The sequence below is a fragment of the Cygnus atratus genome, chromosome 1 (genome assembly GCF_013377495.2).
Source record: "Cygnus atratus isolate AKBS03 ecotype Queensland, Australia chromosome 1, CAtr_DNAZoo_HiC_assembly, whole genome shotgun sequence".
NCBI classification, from domain to species: Eukaryota; Metazoa; Chordata; class Aves; order Anseriformes; family Anatidae; genus Cygnus; species Cygnus atratus.
In genome coordinates, this window is record NC_066362.1 from 41,551,807 (window position 1) to 41,573,025 (window position 21,219).

The following is a 21,219-nucleotide window of genomic DNA, read 5'->3' on the forward strand; positions in this document are numbered from 1 at the left end:
TTCTCTGTCACTGCTGTTAGGCCTTACATGAACAAGTGAATTTAACCTCACAAAACAATATTCACAGATATTTTCCTAGCTTGCCCTGAGCAACTGGTAGTAATAGTACTCAGCTTTAACCAGACTGTAGGACTGAATTTTAGATTTAAGGGGGGAATTGCAGAATCTGACCTTAAAGGTGGCCCATGACGTAGGTTACAGCAGAACAAGCTGTTCTCTCTCTTGTGTTATAAGTATACTGCTATAATGATTTATATTGCAATAAACTAAGAGTCGTAATGTAACACTATGGAGAAACACTGATCAACTTCAACTTCACTTCCATGGAAAAAACAGTACTTTTGTGAGACTAGGTAGATGACAGTTCTGTAAGAGTAGCTTTTCTCTCATTTACATCCTCTGCCTCAATCTGCCAAAGCAGAAGAGTTGACAGCCTGTGTTTCTTGAGAGATGTATAACGTGTTCTCTGTCAACCCTGGCGACTATACTGGCAGGGATCCTATTCTGATGACATTGCACCCATGAGACAAAGGCTTAAGACAAGAAAATAAAACTTTTGGAAATACTGGCAGTTAATTAGGCTGCAGAAGAAATCCTCCTTTTATTTTTCTGTAGCCTGGAAATCCATCAGGTGTTTTCCAACCTATTAATAATGCTTTGGCTAGCAATACCAGGTAGGTTTACTGGATTTCCCTGCCAGTGTACTGAATGTGATTGCAATGAAGCATGAAACAACCTTTTTTAATGACTTACACTACTGCTTGCTTAGAGCTGATGTTAAATTTTTACAAGACAAATGGGTCTTTCATTAATTGAACAGGCAACTGCTTGTCAGTGAGTGAATAATTAATTTAAAAGTCTGAAAACTAATATTCACCATACATTGGGAAATAGTACTGAAAATTTTCTGGTTAACCTCTTGAAGAATAAATAATTGTGTCTATAGATTTTGACACTTTCTTCCTATTGACACACAGTATGTAAAGTCGATGTGCTTCTTTCTCTGCAGCTGGGATGACAGCAGCTCAGTAAGTAGTGGCCTCAGTGACACTCTTGACAACCTCAGCACAGATGATTTGAACACCACCTCATCTGTCAGCTCTTATTCCAATATAACTGCCTCTTCAAGAAAGAATGCTCATGCCCAGGTAAGTAGCTTTCCATTGCCATTTCTTGCAACAACACACAAGCATGTGGGATGACAGGAAAAAAATAAGAGGAAAAAAAAAAAAGAGAAAAAAAAAAAAGCTTTAGAAACAATATTCCAAAACAAATGAAATATTCATATTTTATAATCTCCTCTATTACAGTTATAGGTGAGAAGCTCTGAGTAGGAACCAACCCTGACCTGTGGGCTGATGTCCCAGTTTCCCTGGCCTGCCCTGCTCCCTTGCTAAGGGCAGACAGGGCAGGATCTAGCCAGCCAGGGCTTGTCCCACCTATGAAAGCTGTAGGATGGGCCCCAGCTGGCAAGACTCTGCCCTGCCTGACCTGGGAGAGTCCCCAGTGCACCTTAGCACCAAAAAACCCCACACCATTACTGAATCTGTGATGAGCGCATTTCAACTCTCTTCATTGCATTTGGAGTGAGTATCTTTTGCAACAGACAGCACAACTTAAAGTGAAATAGTTTTCGCTTTTCATGATCTGACACGTATCAGAGACAAACTGCATAGGTTGTACTGTCCTTTCCCTATTTTCTCCACTGGGAGATAAAAGCCAGAAGTGGGGAGTCCATATTTTGTAGAGCTTCCTCTACCCAGTTAGGTGCAAGAATGGAAATGGCCTATGGGAATGTCATCTATAATTTGCTTTCATTGAGGTTGCCTGCCATAAAAAAAAAAAAAAAAAATAGAACCCCATCCTTCTGCTGGATTTGCTTGGTTCTGCAGGAATTCCAGGTTAAAGACTCCAGATGGTGTTGTGCATACCCATATAGAGTTGTAGCTCTTGTAGTATGGACTTACTTAAAAATATATTTCAGCCCGTCTGTGGCTGTTAACCTGTCTTTTAAAAAGGAACATGGACCGACACACCTCCTGAAGTCTTGTCTAATCGTATTTTCCATAACCCCACAAATAAAATACTAAGTGCTTTAATATCACTTAAAATTTAACAGATTGGTTCCCTGTTGCAAACACTACAAATGAATATGTTCCCATGACCTATTGTCTGTGACACTACAGAATCATAATTTATTTCCCTTTCAAATCATGAACACTGATCCAAGTGTTTTAGTCCAAGGTCTGCACAGTATCAAAATAGAGTTCTGAGAAGAGTAGAACCACAAGCCATATATGTAATATATATTGTATATGTGTGTAGACAGATAGAAAGATGGATGGATGAATAGATAGATAGGTAAATAGATAGATAATGTCCCTTAGATAGATGCCTGCCCCTTGTGCCAGGCATCCCTATATTTCTTCCCAGCTCCCCCTAAATTGAAAGTGATGAAAAAGATGATGTAGACTGCTTACAAGACTCAGTTTATGAAAAATAAAGAAAGAAAAAGAAAAAGTAGAAAAGTATTTTCTGCCATGGCATCTTCAGTTTATAATCAAGGAATTTCAAGACTGAAAACTCAGCATAGGGGAAGAGTTTGTGCCTCCAGTGATTTGATGTCATGTATCCAGGATTCAAGACTGACAACCTAAATTCCATTTAGACTCTTGCAGGCAGGCAGTGCCAGAATTTCAGAGAACTGTTTTGTAGATGTAAATTATGTCAGAATATGTCAATATGAGAAAAACAGATCTTTATCATTTCCCCCAGACAATGGAGGAGTCACTTTGGGAAGGAAAATTACTTTAACCTGCAGTAGAAACTCCAAGATGAGTTTCAGGATGATGTACTTGTGCAGTGATACTCACGCAAGTGCCAGCATTCTTCAGCTCCTACCATTGCCTTTGCCACTCTATCAGGGCCTCCCATGGTTTCTAAACTGGAGATCTGCCTCTTCCCTTTCATGTCAATGGTGATGGCCAGCTGCCCAGCTGGCTTACTTGTTCCACTGCATCATCACATCATCACCATCACCACATGGGAAATCTCAGGCTGACTATTTAACTCTTTCTGTGTTTTCCATTTGAGTGATCTCATGTTCCAAATACTCAACCTGATAATATTTGCAATTTGTTCTGTGATAAACAGAGATACAGCACATGTTCAAATACTGCTTTCTTTTGCCAGAGCTGCGTTATGTTATGACAGCTATGAACAGACTTTTATTAGTTTTCACATCAAGCAGATTAATCAGAAAGCAGAGTATTCCATACTAGCTGGAATCTCAGCCAGAAGCTGAGATGACCACAACATATAAGGATTTTGCCAGCTGCTCTCCAGGTGTAGGACATAATCTTGCAACACAGAGCTCCCTTTTGCAGTCCTTTCAAGTGATCATAGCAGTGCAGGCTGGCTGTATCCTGAAGCATAAATTGCATATTTTGTTACTGTTTACATACTAAAACAGGATTAACATTGCTTTTTGGGCCGAATAATGGTGAAGAGAGGCTTTTAAAAAGTCTTGTACTTGTCATTTCTGGAGATGATGCAGTTTTAAATGATGCTTTAAAAAATGCATAACTATGTGTTTATAACCATTCATTTATGGGAACATTACATGTGTTGTAACAATAGAAGCAATGAAAACTCTCATCTGAAGGACCCTGTGATATATATGTAGATGTTTTCTTAGGCTCTTTTCCCACCAATCCTTACCCAAAATCTGTGCAAGCCTCCCCAAAGCACGTACGAAATTTTGAGAGTATAGAGAGCCTTTGCAGTTTGTATGCCACAAATGACAGCAACTGATTATTCCATCAGTCATCTAATCAGTATTAATCCTACTTATGACAGCAGTGCCTAGGAAGCAACCACAGAGGGGTCTCTGTGGAGGAATCGTGGCAACACAGAATAATAAATAGCTCTCCTCTGAACAAGATTCAGTTTGTAGACCTGCTTAGGGTGTCTGTATGGGGACAGGGCTCTCCTTACATCAGACAAAAGTAATGAGCAGTACCTGACTGGGGCACCACTTGTTATTGTTAAAGAGGAGTAAGTAAACTAAATGAAAAGACAAAGGAAAAAAGAGGAAAGAGGGGAACAGGGCTGGTGAGATGATGGCAGATGAGGCTTGAGTCTGAGGTAAGGAGGCTGCAGGAAAACAGAGGAGGAAAGGTTGCAACAAACAGCCTGTCAGCACAGAGACTGCAAGTCTTATCCAACACAAAAGGTAGGATCAGTCTCCAGCATTTCTATTTAAGCCACATTTTAGATATTTAACATATCTATTTAAGGTATGTTGCCCTGTCTTGCTGAGCTGTTCCTTGCAGCACACCCTTATCAACATGGGCTGTGGGAAAGCAGATGCCACAGGGGAGTTAGGTCCCCCCCGGGCATCCTCCACATGGGACTGAGTCTCTGAGCGAGCGTGACCCCAGCTGGTTACCTTCATCCTGCTGGTGGGGTAGCGCTTATAAAAGCTGCTCTTCTAGCAGCTAGAGCCACTTTCTTGTTCAAAACGACTGGTTTTAGTAGAGACAAACCAGTAAAAAAGACATTTACTTCAGCACTGATCATTTTGGTGATGTTTTCATTTTTCAGTAGTGGCACAACATAATCGGTGCTGCTGGAGCAATAGTTCTAATCTGGTCAGTGGAAGGTTTGGGTAGGTAAAAGCAAGAAACCAGACTGTGGTGATTTTAGTAATATATTTAGGAGCTTCCACATTGAAACTTTTAGTACAACCTCTCAGCACAGTGACTCACTTGTGAAATTCACAGGGGGGTTACAAACAATAGGGTATTTCTGCTGGTGATTAGAATAAGTTATGTTTTACTTCATTGCAGCTTAGCTATGAAGGGAAGAGTAGAAATCTTCTGAAAATAAAAAGGAAAATATCTTCCCAAAGTAGGAGTTTTAAAATTTTTGTGACCAAGATGCTAACATTTTAGATGGGAAGTTTCCATTTCCCTCAGTACAAATAAATCAATGTGCTTATTCTCCTTCCTTCCTGAGACTTAAGAAAGCAGCGAGTATTGAAGATGCTGAGACTGACCACTTCTCATGCAAATCTCTTCTAGCTGAAGACAGACTCAGAGAAGCGCTCAGTTACAGACAGCGAAACTTGGGGCAGCACTGAAGAGCTGAAGAAACCAGAGGAAGATTTTGACAGCAGCATAGACAGCAGTGGCAAGTGGAAAGGCCTTCCCTCGGGGCTCTCTGAAGAGTCAGAGAAGGGGGGTCAGAAAGCATCCCTCTCTGTTTCACAGACTGGATCCTGGAGGAGAGGCATGACTGCACAAGTAGGAGCAACTCAGTCCAGGCACAAAGCAGGAACCAGTGCTCTCAAGACCCCGGGTAGGAAACTTATGTAGTTCAGTTTGCTGTGTCAAAAATTAAGCTTTAAACTTTGACTTCATTTATAAACAGCAAGGAATCTTTACAGGGTTAAAAATAACTAATGGATATTGTAAGTGTGTGACAGACATGAGGAACCATAAGCATATTGATATTTATTCTCACAAATGATTCCAAGCCAAGATTGCCAGAATGTACTAAATTATTCATCTTTATAACCACTTTTTTACTACACTGCATACCAATAATTTATTAATTAAACACAAATGTATCTATAGCATAAACTGTGATTACATTTTGTTTTCTTATCATATAAGTACCTCAACATCTATTATGGAATTCTTAAAAGAATTTTTGGATTCATGTTCCACATACTGTAGGTATTTTATAGTCCATTTTTAAGAAATAAAATTTGTAAAAATATATGTTTTTTATAGACTTTATTTAGTACTAAATGGTTTCTTACTTTCTGAAAGGCTTCTCAGAAGTAACAGTCACTCTTGTAATCTACTTTGGCAGCAAAAGTCCAAAGTTAGTGGAAGCCATTGTTCTTAAGACCTTCTAATCCATAATTTTACTAGGACAGTATCAGTCCTTTGTAGGACATTTTCTAGCGCTTTTTTTTTTTGGTCTGACAAAACACTTCATGAGTGTGTATTAACACCTGGTTGTAACAGTAACTGACCAGGAGCTCCTCCCTTTATAAGTCACTTTTGTTTCTTTGCAATTTGGAACTACTAAATATTGGTCAGTCTCTGGTCTGAGAGATCTCCAGGGATCATTGCAGTGGTCAATGTTCATATGGTTGCAGTAGTTACAACCCATAATGGCAATTAAAAGAAGAGATCCTACAAGGGTTGCCAAAGCCAAGCTAAGTTTCCCAGGTCTTCTCTTTTGTTGAAGATGAGCAGCCAGTGTGCACGACAGAACTGAAGCCTTAAATTTGTAAACATATCCTAATAGTCTGTGTGTTTGCAGTGTAGATGTCTGATCAGTATCTTGGTGGGTGCATGTATCTGCATGGCATAAAATGTGCACTGTATAAATACACAAGTGGATTTATTTCTGACTTGTAGGTGTTGCTCTTTGTTACAGTTTAGTTCCTAAGACAAATCAGGCCACCTACCTCCAAAACTCTGTAATCACTTGAAGTATGAATTAAATACTTTGTTGTGCTAAGTATTTGTGCGTTATTTGGAGCATACAATGGATGCTTAAAGAGAAATTAGACTATGATAGAGAAGGCATTTTTGTCTGCCATCTTCTTTTAAGATGGAAGAGAGTATCTTATTTAAACCTTTCTGAATGCCTTATTAATATGTTATATAGAAATATGTGGCATATAGGCATATGGAAGACAGCCTCTCAGAAAATCAAAAATCTTGAAAACATATCAAGGATATGACAAAGACTATTAACTCCTATCATTGATATCATTATAGATCAAGAGGATTCATACCATGACAACATAATCTCTCTCTGGCAATTTTTGTAACTAACAACAGAACAAATTTAGTTATAAGCTAAAAAAAAAAAAAAAAGTAATCAATGACAACCAAGGAACTCGATAAGTACCATTAATTTCTATATGCATAATTATTCTTCTGGAAATGTTAATTATATTTCATGTTTTACTTTCAAATAGTATTTTTTTTACATATAGAAATACTATACACAATACAACACAATGCACAATACAATGCACATACACTATACTTACAGCATTTCTTACATATAGAAATACTATTAATATGAACAAAAAAAAAAAACCCACAGCAGATAAAATTCCTTGTAGTCCATTCTGGAGTATTTTCTACATCTGCACTCTCTTCCTACGCATGAAACTAGAAATTCTCAGAAGAATTTCAGGCTTTTAATACTTAATGCTTACTTTAATGTATTGTACCTGTTACTGACTGCTTACGGGGTACTACAGAGTCCTAAACTGGTCTGTTTTCTTAGGGTAGTATTTCTGTTTATTTATTCTTTTCATTTTGAAATAGTAACTGTGTAGTTATGGAGATGTTACAGCTTCAAGCAAAAGCGACCTTTTCAAATATACTTTTATTTAGGAAAAACAGATGATGCTAAAGCTTCAGAAAAAGTGAAAACTCCCCTGAAAGGAGCCTCCATTCAGCGCTCTCCATCAGATGCAGGGAAAAGCAGTGGCGATGAAGGAAAGAAGCCTCCCTCTGGCATTGGGCGATCAACTGCTACTGGGTCCTTTGGATTCAAGAAGTCTGGGATGGGCTCTTCTACCATAATCACCACAAGTGGCGCCACCATCACAAGTGGCTCGGCGACTCTGGGAAAAATGCCAAAATCTTCAGCCATCGGTGGGAAGTCCAACGCGGGGCGGAAGACAAGCTTAGACGGTTCCCAGAACCAGGATGATGGTGTCCTGCACATGAACTCAAAGACGACACTGCAGTATCGAAGCCTGCCTCGCCCATCAAAGTCCAGCGGCAGCGGGATCCCCGGCCGAGGCGGGCACCGCTCCAGCACCAGCAGCATTGACTCCAACGTCAGCAGCAAGTCTGCGGGTGCTGCCGCCACCAAACTGCGGGAGCCAAGCAAGATCGGGTCTGGGAGGTCCAGTCCTGTCACCATCAATCAGACAGACAAGGAGAAGGAGAAAGTGGCTGTGTCTGATTCTGAGAGTGTCTCACTATCAAGTTCCCCCAAATCCAGCCCAACTTCTGCAAGCGCCTCTGGCACACCGGGTCTTAGGCAGCCAGGATCCAAATACCCAGATATTGCCTCACCCACTTTTCGAAGGTAAGTGTTTTCTATGAATTCCTGGAGTTGCTGTAGATAAAGGAGGGATTTTCAATGTGTCAAACCAGTATCCACTGGGCAAAAAGCTTTTTCAGGGCATATTTTCCCACAAGCAGAGAACCAAGTATAAAAAAGGCAAAAGGGATAATATGTCTTCCCACAAGACAAATATTTCTGTAGTCCTAAAGACCTCCCCAGACAAAACATGGCTGTTGCTTGAGCGTTGACCATTTTAAGTACATTCCCATAACAGTTTGAAAGCTTGAATAAGTTCTTTACTGACTCTTCAGGCACATGAGAAGTCCTTTCTCAATACTCTGATTAATCCGCAAATAGAACACTCATTCAGGTGTGGTCTGTCACCTGAACAGGTGGTGGTGTAGCCTGTTCAGAGAACTGATGAGCTGTGTAGGTTAATAAAGTATTTGCTTTCATGTTGTCAGCAGCTCCAACTAGAAAAGTTTAATTATAGAAGCAGATTTGTTACACCTTTCTTCATAGATATTAATCGAGACTAAATTTCAATTGGAGATGCCCTATTGTAAAGTTTTGGAATGTATAAATCAGCATTCACTTTTGGATGGAGCAGCTCCAGTGTTGGAAAAAAAGCCAAGAGTGCCCTCTCGCGCCTAGCTACCAAAACAGCATCTCCAGTTACCGGCTGCTGAAGGAGCTGCAGCTGAGTTTTATGGGCTTGTTTATAAGTAAAATGGATTCTTACATTATTAGGCGTGCTTACTTCACATCACGATAAGCTTTGCGTTTATTTCTCATTAATTTGTGATCTGCACTTTAACTGCAGCTTAAAACATTTCCAGTAAGACATTAAGTCATCCCATGACCTTTATTTCAACAGTTTTAGGGGATTTGGTTTTCCTCTCATCATCACTGTAGAAATTTTCTTCTATAGAATTATTGGGAACAATTATGTGAAATACACCTCTGTCATGACTGCTCGTAGAAACAAATGGAGCACATTTAGCTCTGGTGCAGTTTATTCTGTCTCAATGGTTACCACATGACTGATGACCACATGAGTATCTGTGCAAAAGAAAAAGAGGAAAATTTTACACAAATGCTAGATGTTTTTCAAAACTGTGTAGAGTTTTGCAAGCGTTTGTTGCAATTGTTTTAGCTGATTTGAGAAGTGAGGGGTTTAAAAGCTAAAGACTTAGCTGTGGGAATGTTAAATTCCTGAATTTGGGTGAAAGTGTAATCTGTTTATGCACTAATAAGACAAAAATGTGCTTATTTTACCTCTCTCTGGGAGGGTCTGCATGTGCAAAGAGCACATCTGAATAGGAGTAAATAAGAGCTGTTGCTAATGAAAAAAACCCTCATTATTGTGATATGGTTAAGTGAATTTAATTTTGAGATGCCATTGAACAACTAGGTAGGCATGATTTTAGTAGCAGTAACTGAAAATGTGTAGTTTGGCTCTTAGGATGTTACGCCATGAATGTTTAATGTGGCTATCAGTTTCTCTAAAGCTATTTGTTTTACATTTAGGTTGTTTGGTGCCAAGGCAAGTGGTAAAGCTGCCTCTGCACCCAGTACTGAAGGTGTGAAACCCACATCGGCAATGCCCAGCCCTAGTACCACCTTGGCACGGCAAGGCAGCCTGGAATCGCCGTCCTCGGGCACAGGCAGCATGGGCAGTGCAGGTGGGCAAAGTGGTAGCAGCAGCCCCCTCTTCAGTAAACCTTCGGACTTAAATGCAGATGTTGTAAGCTTAAGTCACTCCTTGGCTTCCAGTCCCGCCTCAGTGCACTCTTTCACATCAGGTGGTCTTGTGTGGGCTGCAAACCTGAGCAGCTCTTCAGCGGGCAGTAAGGACACACCAAGTTACCAGTCCATGACTAGCCTTCACACCAGTTCCGAGTCTATTGACCTTCCTCTTAGCCATCATGGCTCTCTCTCTGGACTGACAACAAGCACTCAGGAGGTTCAGAGCCTGCTCATGAGGACTGGAAGCGTCAGATCTACTCTTTCGGAAAGGTGAGCTTGCCTATAGATACAGTGACCACGAAACAAGTGAGAGGCAAAAGGACAGGAGCCAAAAAAATAAAGCCTCCATCTGTTTTCCTAAAGGGACACTGTTTAATTAGCAGCCTAGTCCTGTGTGTAAAAAAAAAAAAAAAAAAATAGGAAGGAAGAAAGTAAATTCAGGCATTGGATATGCAAGCAATTGCCTTTTTACAAGCACTTTTTCTGTCTTGGCGTTTTTTTTTTTGTTGTTGTTGTTTTTTTTTTTTTTGGTTCCCTTGTTCTGGGAAAGAACCAGAAAAAAAGGGGAAAATTGTCTGATTAAAGGCATATCTACACAGCTACACAGTGAGCCCTGCATGATAGCTCTACCTGCCATCCCAGTATTCAGTAGCTCCCAAGCTGTCTCACTGCCCTCTGGCTAACCTGATCAAGATGTGGGACAGTTTTCTTCCCCCTAGATCAATGCATAAGCAAAGCTGGAGGTCCCTTGGCTTCAGCTGACCACACAGTCTTGCCTTAAAATATCCAGCCCTGACATTTTTTTTTCTTATATAGAGATCATTACACAAAAATGAAAATGCAGTTGCACTTGCAGAGATACAGTTTACAAGATGATATAAACACAGTCCTGCAAAGTGTCTGGAATAGACAGACAAAAGCAAGAAAGGGGTTTCCCCTGTTCCCTCTGTTAAAGACATTTTTGACATTAAGATATTTTACCATTTAAGTTATATAATAAAATGTTGCAACCACCCTGAGAGAAGGCACAAAAATATACCAAGATATATATTTTTTTAATTGTATTTTCTGTGGAACATTTGTTGGAATTTTGTAGAGGAGAAAAAAATAAACTTTGTTAAGCAGTAAGTAGTTTTTTACTTCCTGTGAAAATTTTCAAGATTTAAAAATGAAACTCTTACCTTACATGGGGATTGAAAATTCAATATTAAATATTTCATTAGCCTTGGATCCAGAAAAGAAAAGTATGCTGAGTCAGAAATATTTTAAATATTTTAGGGTTAAAATTAGTTGTTTGGATAATGCACAATTATTTAAAGGAAAAAAAAAAAGAATTGTTTTTGTCACACGTAAAAAATAGACAATGTTAAGAACTTTTTCCCCTTTATATTAAACCAGAGATTATTCAGTACTAAGCCTTTCCATGGAAAGATTTCACTTTCAGTGAAGCAACATTAAACAAACAAAACAAAACAAAACATCTCTTGGTCAAATCTAGATGGAAACACTCCTCACATTTCATTCTGTTATGTTGCATTCATGAGTATTACTATATCAGCTGAAATCACACCTCTAACTAACATAATTACAGTACTATAAAATGTGTGTACCAATATAGTCTATGATAACAACAGTAGTTAAAAGTACACTGATACATGAGTGATTTGTAATTTGCACTGTGCCTTTAATTTTTTTAATAGTAATTTGCATTGTATGCCATCAACTGAATGTGACAATAATTCTTAGGAAGTTAATTTTTAATATTTAGTTTAGAAAGACCACCACTACCTTTTACTATTGCATATATGGATGGTGAGGTCAATAAGATGATGTGGAAAAGTGTTGAATTTATGCCAAAGATCATATTTATGCAGAGGATGTTAAACATCACATTTAAAATATTAACAGTTTGGCATCGGCTCCTGAGCAACCCCTGCTACTAATACTTTATGTATTTGTTCAGTGACTTAATTTCAGTGGTTCCAAATACTTTGCCTTTGGCAATATTTTAAGTTTTGGATTTGTCCATATGGGGATATAATGATTGAGTCCAGAGAGAGCCATTTATCATGTTGATCTGGCCTCAAAACTAATATATGTACCTAGAGAAAATGGTGTCATTTCTGGAATTATAGCCCCAGTAGGGTTTCTGCAGTTTTATTTTTCTCAAAGGTCTGTTATAAGTGCTATGTCATTTCTAAACTTTTTTAAAGTAAAACCTCCACATAGGAAAGTATTTTCTCACAACAAAAGCATTGTTTTGCAATGTTAGAAGCAGATATAGTTGGCAAAAGATTATGTCCTTTTTCCTTTGTAAACTGTTGTGGGGGGACTCAGATTATATTTTAGATACCTATGGTAATTCTTGTATTCTGGCAAGGCATAAGAAATTATCTTCAGAGAGGCTTAGTCTTTTTTTTTCAGTCACTCTACAGCATACACAAGATTGAATGAGTGCTCTGTATAGTGAGATATACTAACATAATACAGAGACAAGATCAGAAAGACCAAAGCACAAAATGAGACAGAACTAGCAAGCTACATATATTCTATGTAGAGAAAAGTCTAGGAAAAGAGAAGAGAGAGCTAATAATAAATAATACAAATAAATGATGTGTTGCTTCTTTTTTCTTTGTTGAAGCATGGATTGTGTTTTGATAGCTAAACATCACTAACAGCAAGCATGCTAAAAGGGAATGAAGAGGTTAAAGTTTACTTATAAATTTCTTACATCTTCAGTTCACTGGTCCTGATGAACTTTTCACTTCCTTGCTTCAGGCAGAGTCTGAATTAGCCCCGTAGTCACAGGGGCTGAAAATGTTTTGAAGGAAAGTGAGGAGGTGGGTTGGGACAGAGGACAAGGTGATTATGGGCAAGGCCTGCTTGACCTCACGTTCTTGGAAAGACACAGAGGATGTTAAAACAGGTTAAGTAACAGATGACATGTGGTTTGTCATTAACATCATTTTAAGTAATAACTAAATTGATTTAGTTGCAGGAAAGAGACTTTGTGAGTTGAGGAAAGGAATGGTCAGAAATCCTGAACTTAGTAAAGCTTTATGCTATTTCAAATAACATTCTCATAGGTGCTTAAACAGGTTGGAAAAGAATTGTCAGAGGAGTGAGAGACAGTTTATTAGATTGAAGCAATGTAATAGGGCAGGATATATTTTCACATATACTAAATGGAAAATGATGAGGCAGTGTCTAAGGGTTTGTAGGTTAAAGACTTTGGGACACCAAGTTTTAAGAAATATTTGTTGCAATTGGAAAGAATACAGAAAAAAGGCCAAAATCTCAAGGCACATCTATGTCTCCTGCTGCCTCCAAAACACCCGTCACTTGCCACAGAGACAGCAAGTCTACAAGGTCTCTGCCACATGTGCCCAGGCACACCTGGCACTTCTCAGTCCCTCCAGAGATGATCAGACAATGCCACTCTTCAGGCTACCCACCAAGTAATGCTATGGCATAAACACAGGCCTCCTGTCAAATGCTGTATCCATGTAGCATCAAAGTCTGTTCCAGCAAAATTTTATGTCATTCCATGAAGATCTATTGCTTTGTAATAAGCAAAAAAATAGTTTCAGTAAATATTGGCAAAATATTGTTTTGTTTTGTTTTGTTTTGTTTTTCAGCAAAATTTGCATGTCCTTCAGGACTTTTGCACTAGCACTTGCACTAGCAGTATTTATTTAGACAAGTCTACTTCCGTTGTTATAGCAGTGTAACTCCCTGTGTGGGAGGACACTTATATTTCAGTTTACATCAATTTAGAAGGATTAAAATAAGCCAGAGTTCCTCATACTGTAAAATAAAGCTCTCTACTGTGGTTAACTGGTGAAATATCACTGGTTTAATTGATAAAATTTTCCATGTGGGCTGATCACCGTTAATTCTTTTGATGCTTAATTGCAGTTGAGCATTACAGATTTGTATCTTTTTTTTCTGCTTGGTCTGAGTGACACAGCAAGGGGTGCATAAAAATGCAGAAAGATAGGACTTAGCTGTGGTCTCATCAGCAATAATGCCTGCATTTTAAGATAAGCAGAGTGGCAGTAGTTTCTAATTGTATGACTGGTTTGGTTCATTAGAATGCAGTTTAGTTTTGAGGACCATGAATATGCATTGAAACCCACTTAAGCTCTTCAAGAATTTCAATTGTTTTAAATTATTGGCAGAGTTGATGGTTGTGGTTTTAAGGTGTGAAACAGTGCATCATGTATCAGATTTTGTGGTGTGCTCAACCACTTATAGAAACTCACCTATAAGTCCCATATCAACTTGGCTCTGGGTATTCCTTAGCTTGCACTTATTTGTTTTATTCCATAGCATCTCTGCCCAAGGACATTGCATCATGGTCATTCTCTGCCTTTCCCAAGTTGACATCCACAGCAGGGGCAGGGAACCAAGAACTGTAAGACTTCCTGTATTTACACCAAGAGAACTTGCAGATGGTTTCAGCAGTGCGAAATAAACAAGGGAATGGAGATAGAGTGGGCTCAATTTTTGAAGTATTTGCAGAAGGAGCTGTTTTACTTATAATCATCTTTATTTATTTTGAAATTTAGAGATGCATAAAGGTACATAAAGGAACATCAAGGCCCTATTCTTCTCTGTAAGGAACTAAAAAATACATGAATCATGCACTGAAATTTACGTTCTCCTTCTACCAACCCTTCTTTGCTCCTGCTTGTTGTCTACTGGTGAAGGCAGTCCAATGAAAGCAGGGCACCCAGCATCCCTGGTACAATAGAAACTGACCTTTAGTAGCAGTGTGAGAACTTTATTGGGTAGGAAGTATGGTCTTAAGTTACCGTTGCTCTCAGAGGTGTGATTATGATATGTAATACAGAAACTTTATAAAGCCATTTTGTAATTTAATCCATACGGTGACATGACATTATGATCTTACAGGAAAAAAAACATTGCCACACATACTTGATGATAACAAGTTCAAATTCAACCTGATCTGCTGAGTCTTTGAGGGAATGCCCAAATTACATTCAATTATAAGGAAGGTTAGGGGGAGCCCTTTTAGGCAGCTCTTTGATGGTGATAGGGTTTGAATTAGGAAAACTCCAGCTGTAGATCTCTGGTAATCAGCTGCTCTGCCACTGTTTGTGCATGAATATGGAACAATGTTGCTTTGTTGCCACTTTTCATTTTCCAGACCATGACCTCACTCTGTGAGCCCCGCAGCAACAGAAAGCCAAGGGTCTGTATATTTAGCACTCATTTCTTCAAGCTGAGCTGTCATTTGGCTTCTGGCAAGGCCATGCTGTCTCCTAGCAGGTGCCACAACCTTCATCTCTTTTGAAAATCTACTGGTGCATCATAGGAAACTGTGAAAAATAAAGATTCATACTGTGACCATATGATTCTTGCACAGATTGTGGGGAGAAGCCGCAGGAAGGATAGGAATGGTAGGGAAGGACTTCCTTCTGACTTGGACAGTCTCCAAATTACTATTGACCCAGCTTAGAGCTTGTCTAGTTGAAAAATGAACATGCGACAGTCCATGTCCTCTTGTCCCCTTCAATTTTTCTTATTGTGAAAGATAAATTAAAAGCATTAAATGATCTTCTGTTATGCACACATATCTAGACCTTTAAAATTTGTAATTCTGAACAGTCCTGTTTACTGTATGTCCTTAGGGATTTTTTTTGTTTTAACAGCATGCAGCTTGACAGAAATACACTACCCAAAAAGGGATTAAGGTATATACATTTTTTGAGCATGACTGCTGCTTCTCTGTTTTACTGCAACTTTTTCTACACTTTCACTTTCTTTCTCCTTTTATTAATTCTATTTAGAACAGAGTTCTTCGTACTTAGATTCAAACCAAAAAAGCATAGATTTTGACAGTGGACTTTTTCTTTCCAAGTCTGCTTAGTGAATATATATTCACTATATATATATTGAGATATATCTTGGAGATATATGTTGGAAAACAAATATTGTTAAGAACACTTTTCTTACGGGATGAATCTTGAGGCATTTGATCCTGGAGATCTAAAAGAAAGAACAAGGTACCTTTGCAATTCAATGTGACTAATTATTGAAAATATTGAGAAAAGCAAAGTTTAAGAGGCAGATCTGAACTTGAGCTCTGAAGGCAAACACTCATGCAATTTGAATTGAAGACCTACTAAAGTGTAAATCCAGAAAATATTATTTTAGTATCCAAGATTTATAAGGACAAAAAGATCCCTACTCCAATTACTCATCTTGGTCCCTACCTAGCAATGTTGAGTCCCGTTCTGCTATTAGTTCCCCAGTAATTAGAGCCATCTTCAACACAGAAAACAGAAGTCATCTGCCCACTTCTGTTCTTCGTGTTTAAAAGAGGGAATCATTAGGTAATTTATCTTGTCTCATCAGGCATGGGAGCTTATGTCCTTAATCCAGGAAGTAGACTTGGCAAGCAAAGGTATATGTGCATGCACACAGACACTCTGTAGCCTTCCAGTCACTGTAATTACATGGCTAAAATCTCGAGTTATTAAAAAACAAACAAACAAAAAAACAGTATTTTTTGAAAATTTAAGATAGTGCTCTTCTGCATTATCCTTTCCTTATAAATAATTTAATTGAATTTCCCATTATCCCCGAACAATCACTTTGGACTAATGGAAATGGTGGTTGATATGAAGGAGGCGTAAAGGGGACCCAACAAGGGTACAATGGAATGACTGAGGTTTGTGGCTGTAAGATTGTAATGGTGGCTGAAAGCTGAAAGTGAAATGGAGTGGGGAAACAGCTTATAGGCATACAAGCCTGATCAGTAATCCCAGGACCGTCAGTTTGATTTACTGTACAGAGACCCCAGCCCAAGACCTATGTCGTGAATTCTCCTTTTACCATCTTTCTGATCTGATAACCACTGGATAACTCTTCTACACCACATTTAGGAGCAAAGATCATTGCTGTCTTTTTGAAAGGAGAAATGAAGTAAATATTTAATCAGGACAAGATGTTTTAATGCCTTAGAATATTGCATAAAACCCCAAGCACAACATGAGAACTAGAATGTTCATTCAATCTGCTTTCTAAGCAGAAATACTTTTGCTTTATGAGCCTGAGGCCAGAATATCAAAAGCCCCTTCTGCTCTGCTGTTTGGGGAACACTGATATCTCATGACAGTGTTGAAGAAGGTGCTCATTTCTTCGCAGGAGATTATGCTGATTGACATGGGCTATTGCAGACATTTCTGAAAACAGTCTCTTGGTTAATACCCGCCCTACCTGCACATTTTACTGTTTAACCGCTGCCAGAATTGCCCTTCTTCCAGCCCTGCCAAAAAAGTCTGGGGCAATGAGTTATCAGTTCTCCTTCTTAGCCCGTGTGGCAGTTGCACGTGTTTTATTAGATTTTCATAGGAAGCAATCGATGAATGATTTGATTTCCAGAATTCTTCCTTCCCAATAGCTTGTTCCTGCAAATTTTTCCTGTCCCTTTCCCTCCCCCAAATTTGGGGCAGGACACAGTGCCAAGTAGCATTCAGAGCAGCAGGCCATGCATATTAACATAAGTGCTTGTAATTACCAATGCAAACTGCTTTTTCAGAGTTGTTGTTTCACTCCCTTCATTTAACCAATTGCCCACCTGATGTGGCAGGTATCATTTCATAAGCAGCTACTCACCTTTCTTGGCTTCTAGTCTGTGCATTGCCCATCCTAGCCATGCGGCTCCTAAACTTTTGCATCACCCTATACACTTCCGCTAGCTTTGCAGTTCTTTCCTGCCAGCTCAGTTGTCTGTTTTCTGTGGTTTATCATCATATCTCTTCAAAGGAAGGGAATACTGTTTTGGGGAGGGGGATGAAACTGAAGGGGTTTCAAGTCTTGTATATTTTTCTGTTGTAACAAGACAGTAAACATTACCTTGGTAAAATCCCTGGTGATAAACTCTTCACTAATTAGACTCAATACATTCCAAGGGTTATGTTTTCTCTAACCAGTGAAGTATATTTATGTCACACCCATTTCTTTCTAAACCTCGTCGTTGTTTTGAGCATGTCAGCTGTGGTTTTTCAGATACACTCCGTCATCCCGGCAGACGAGTCAGGAGGAAGGAAAGGAGTGGCTACGCTCCCATTCAACTGGAGGCCTGCAAGACACTGGCAGTCAGTCCCCACTTGTTTCTCCTTCAGCTATGTCTTCATCTGCAACTGGAAAATATCACTTTTCCAACCTGGGTAAATGCTATTTCCCTTCACCATTTCTCCCACTTCAGAATAGTACCATAAATTTCAACTGTTCATATATCCTAGTTTGTTAAACTAGATCATTCATTTAAATATCTCTACTACCATATTTTGGTACTCCAGTAATGGAGAGAAACTCACAGAAGTTTTCATGGAGTAGGTGAAGGTACCTCCTATTTTGTATACAGGAAAAAGAAAAAAAGAAAAAAAAGAAAAAAAAAAAAAAAAAGGAAAAAAAACACGCAGATTCTCTGTGATTTGCCCAAGGAGAAGAAAATCTGAGGCAGAGTTGGAAATTAGCCTTTAGCTCAAAGCTACTCCTCTATTAGCCAATCTGAGGATTCACAGGGACAGTAGGATTCTTTTCAGTGATTTTACTGGATTTCAACCCAGATGCTAAGCATTGTTTTTTTTTCCTATGTACAGGTTTGTTTTGAGGCAGGCTTTTCTAATTCATTTCAGTGGCTGGACCTAGCTATAGCTGCATTGGGTCCAGTTTAAGCCCTATCCTTTAAGAGAATATAATATTCTAGGATGTGAGTCACACTTTGGGTTTATTTGATTGCAGGTTAAGATTTAGATTTGGTTCTTCTGGATCTTGCTTCAAGTTAACACAAGCCAAATCTAATTTTATTAATAATTTTATTTTTTCTTTAATGCTTAATAGAAAACCATTTATTTGCACAGTGCTGGACACAAACCTAGGTTCACAAAGAGCTATTGTGTTTTAGGTCCTTGCTGTGGAAGTTGCTGCAACCTTTGAAGCATTCACACTTCTGTCACAGCTTATGGCATTTGTAGGTTACAATCACTTGAAAGCAATTTGATCACCCATACAAACGCTGGTCTTTATTACATATGGGAAAAAGAAGTTGAACAAAGCCACTTTTAAAAATGAAATTGGATGCTGTCTAAGCAAGCCACTGCTTTGGATTTTTTCCATATACTTGCAGTAGACACAGCTGTCTTTAAGCAGTGATTCTCTCACTCTATCATTTTCTGTTTATTACTATCTTCTTTTTCTTTCTGTTCATAGTTCTTGCACTCACATCAGAGAGTAATAGGATATGCTTTTTTTTTTTTTTAATTATTATTTATTTTGTCATCGTCCTTTCCTTCTCACCATTATCGTAGCTCCATGGAATAATTGTCTCTCACAGCACAATTTCAGGCACGTCTTGAATGATCTAAAATAAAAGTCCAAATACTTGGGTTGAATTTGCATAGATGATTAGCTGCTTCTTCTAGATGCTGTAGTCCAGGTGAACTATAACCAGGCTTTCCTTCCTATGACAAACAGACTTTGTGAAAGCTTAAAGTAAATTCATCAATACTGTTCTGGATTTGAACTATGAGTGACCAGACTATTCCAATTTATTATGATGAGATTCAGCTGGCCCGTGAAGAATTTTAACTTAATATGGCTATTGGTGCTGCAGAAAATCAAGACAGATATGTCCTCCTTATGCCAATAAAGCTTTGGTCTTTACAGTAGTTGGTAACATATTCATATAATAAAAATTGAAATGCAAATGCTCATTTATTAAAATAGCTGCTTATAAAAATACTAACAACTTCTTATTCCTTTTTAACTTTTAACTTTCGAATCTCCCCCATTGATTTTTCTGTCTTGGGCTGTCAAAATGAACAACTGTTTATTCAGACACCAGCATTACTATTACCACATGTTTTACAGGATTAGTCTCATATAACTCCAGCTCCTTGGAGATCAGCTGTTTCACCTTTTTGTGGTGGCTTTGGATATAGGAATAAAAGCCTTTCATTTTCTCAGCCATGTAAAGTCCACTTAACCATGCTCGTCCTACATTACAACTTTGTGCTGAACCAAAGTTCATTTAATGGAAATGTACTTCATTAATAAAGCCTTGTATTCCAGTGAGCCCAACCAACCTGTCTCAGTTTAACCTTCCTGGACCAAGTATGATGCGTTCAAACAGCATCCCTGCACAAGACACTTCTTTTGATCTGTATGACGACTCCCAGCTGTGTGGCAGTGCTACATCCCTAGAAGAGAGACCACGAGCCATTAGTCATTCAGGTTCATTCAGGGACAGCATGGAGGAAGGTAAGACTGAATTATTATTTGGATCAGTGAATAGGCCCCAAAACCTCCAAAGTGTAGTAAAATGTTCAAATACTTCTACTGCAACGTGAAAGTTTGGATAATTTTGTGAAACTTCTTTGAATTCTCTTGAGCTAGACTCACAGTGTACTTCTTTACCCCACAGCATGGTAGATAGTTATTTCCCACAGTAATATGCAGTGCAGAGTACATGATACTATACTTGATGTGTCCCAGAAATTTGGGGGGAAAGGAAGCTATTCTTGGAAAATTATTTTGTTCCATTTGCATCAAAATTTGAAGTGTCTTAGCATACCTTGACTACTGTGATTCCGTGCTTTCTTAGTCCTACTTCTGCTTTTTTTTTTTTTTATGCCTTTTTTTTTTTTTTTTAAGCCAGTGTCACTTACCATCCCTTTTCTTTTGTGGCCATTTAATTTCCTTACTTTCCTGCAGCCTTCTACAGCAAACACAATGAATTTCTGCATCTAAACTCTGCCATTTAATCTAACCTAACTGCCGTCTTTATGCAGATTGTTAGTCTTTCTGGTTTCTCTAGTACTATGTACAACACCTGGAATTTGAATATTATTTTTTGGATTTGTTTTGTGTTTTGTTATTGTAGTTATTTTGTTGTTTGTTGGTTTATTTTCTTTTTTAACCCCAGAGCATTTAACAAGTCTTAACTGAATACATGGTAACATTTTCTTCTGACTAGTATTTCTGTTAAGTCTGATCATTTGCAGGATTCTGTTAAGTACTAATTTCTCACATCCTTTAATTTAAAAAAAAATAAAATGTAAAATGTAATGGAGATTCACTCGAGAACATTGTCTCTTCCATCTTGCTTACTGCTAAGTGATGACAATATAAATGCTCTTTAAAACAAGAAAATTAAAAATAAAAATAAAAATAAAAATAAATCTTCTTCTACCTCCAAAGCTCATAGCTATGGGATAAAGAGGAAAAAAGGAGTTGTAGGTGAAATAACGGACAAATAACACTTTTGCTTTTCAATTTTTTCTTCTGCATTTTAGATGATATGTCAGGCAGACATCT

At 38.4% G+C, this 21,219-nt stretch overlaps 1 protein-coding gene across 38 annotated transcripts in view; it reads left to right on the forward strand.

Annotated features, from left to right (window-relative positions):
* Window positions 1-21,219, forward strand: part of NAV3 (neuron navigator 3) — a 494,795-nt gene that overhangs the window by 426,004 nt on the left and 47,572 nt on the right. For 19 of the 38 annotated variants that reach the window (XM_050715385.1, XM_035544015.2, XM_035544021.2 and 16 more), the window contains 7 exons: window positions 1,010-1,148; window positions 5,085-5,361; window positions 7,434-8,139; window positions 9,649-10,137; window positions 15,546-15,587; window positions 17,908-18,068; window positions 19,975-20,163. In XM_050715385.1, coding sequence (XP_050571342.1) covers window positions 1,010-1,148; window positions 5,085-5,361; window positions 7,434-8,139; window positions 9,649-10,137; window positions 15,546-15,587; window positions 17,908-18,068; window positions 19,975-20,163 — 2,003 coding nt within the window. The remainder of the gene's footprint in view (window positions 1-1,009; window positions 1,149-5,084; window positions 5,362-7,433; window positions 8,140-9,648; window positions 10,138-15,545; window positions 15,588-17,907; window positions 18,069-19,974; window positions 20,164-21,219) is intronic. The other 19 variants (XM_035544030.2, XM_035544031.2, XM_035544038.2 and 16 more) reach the window with 4 other exon arrangements.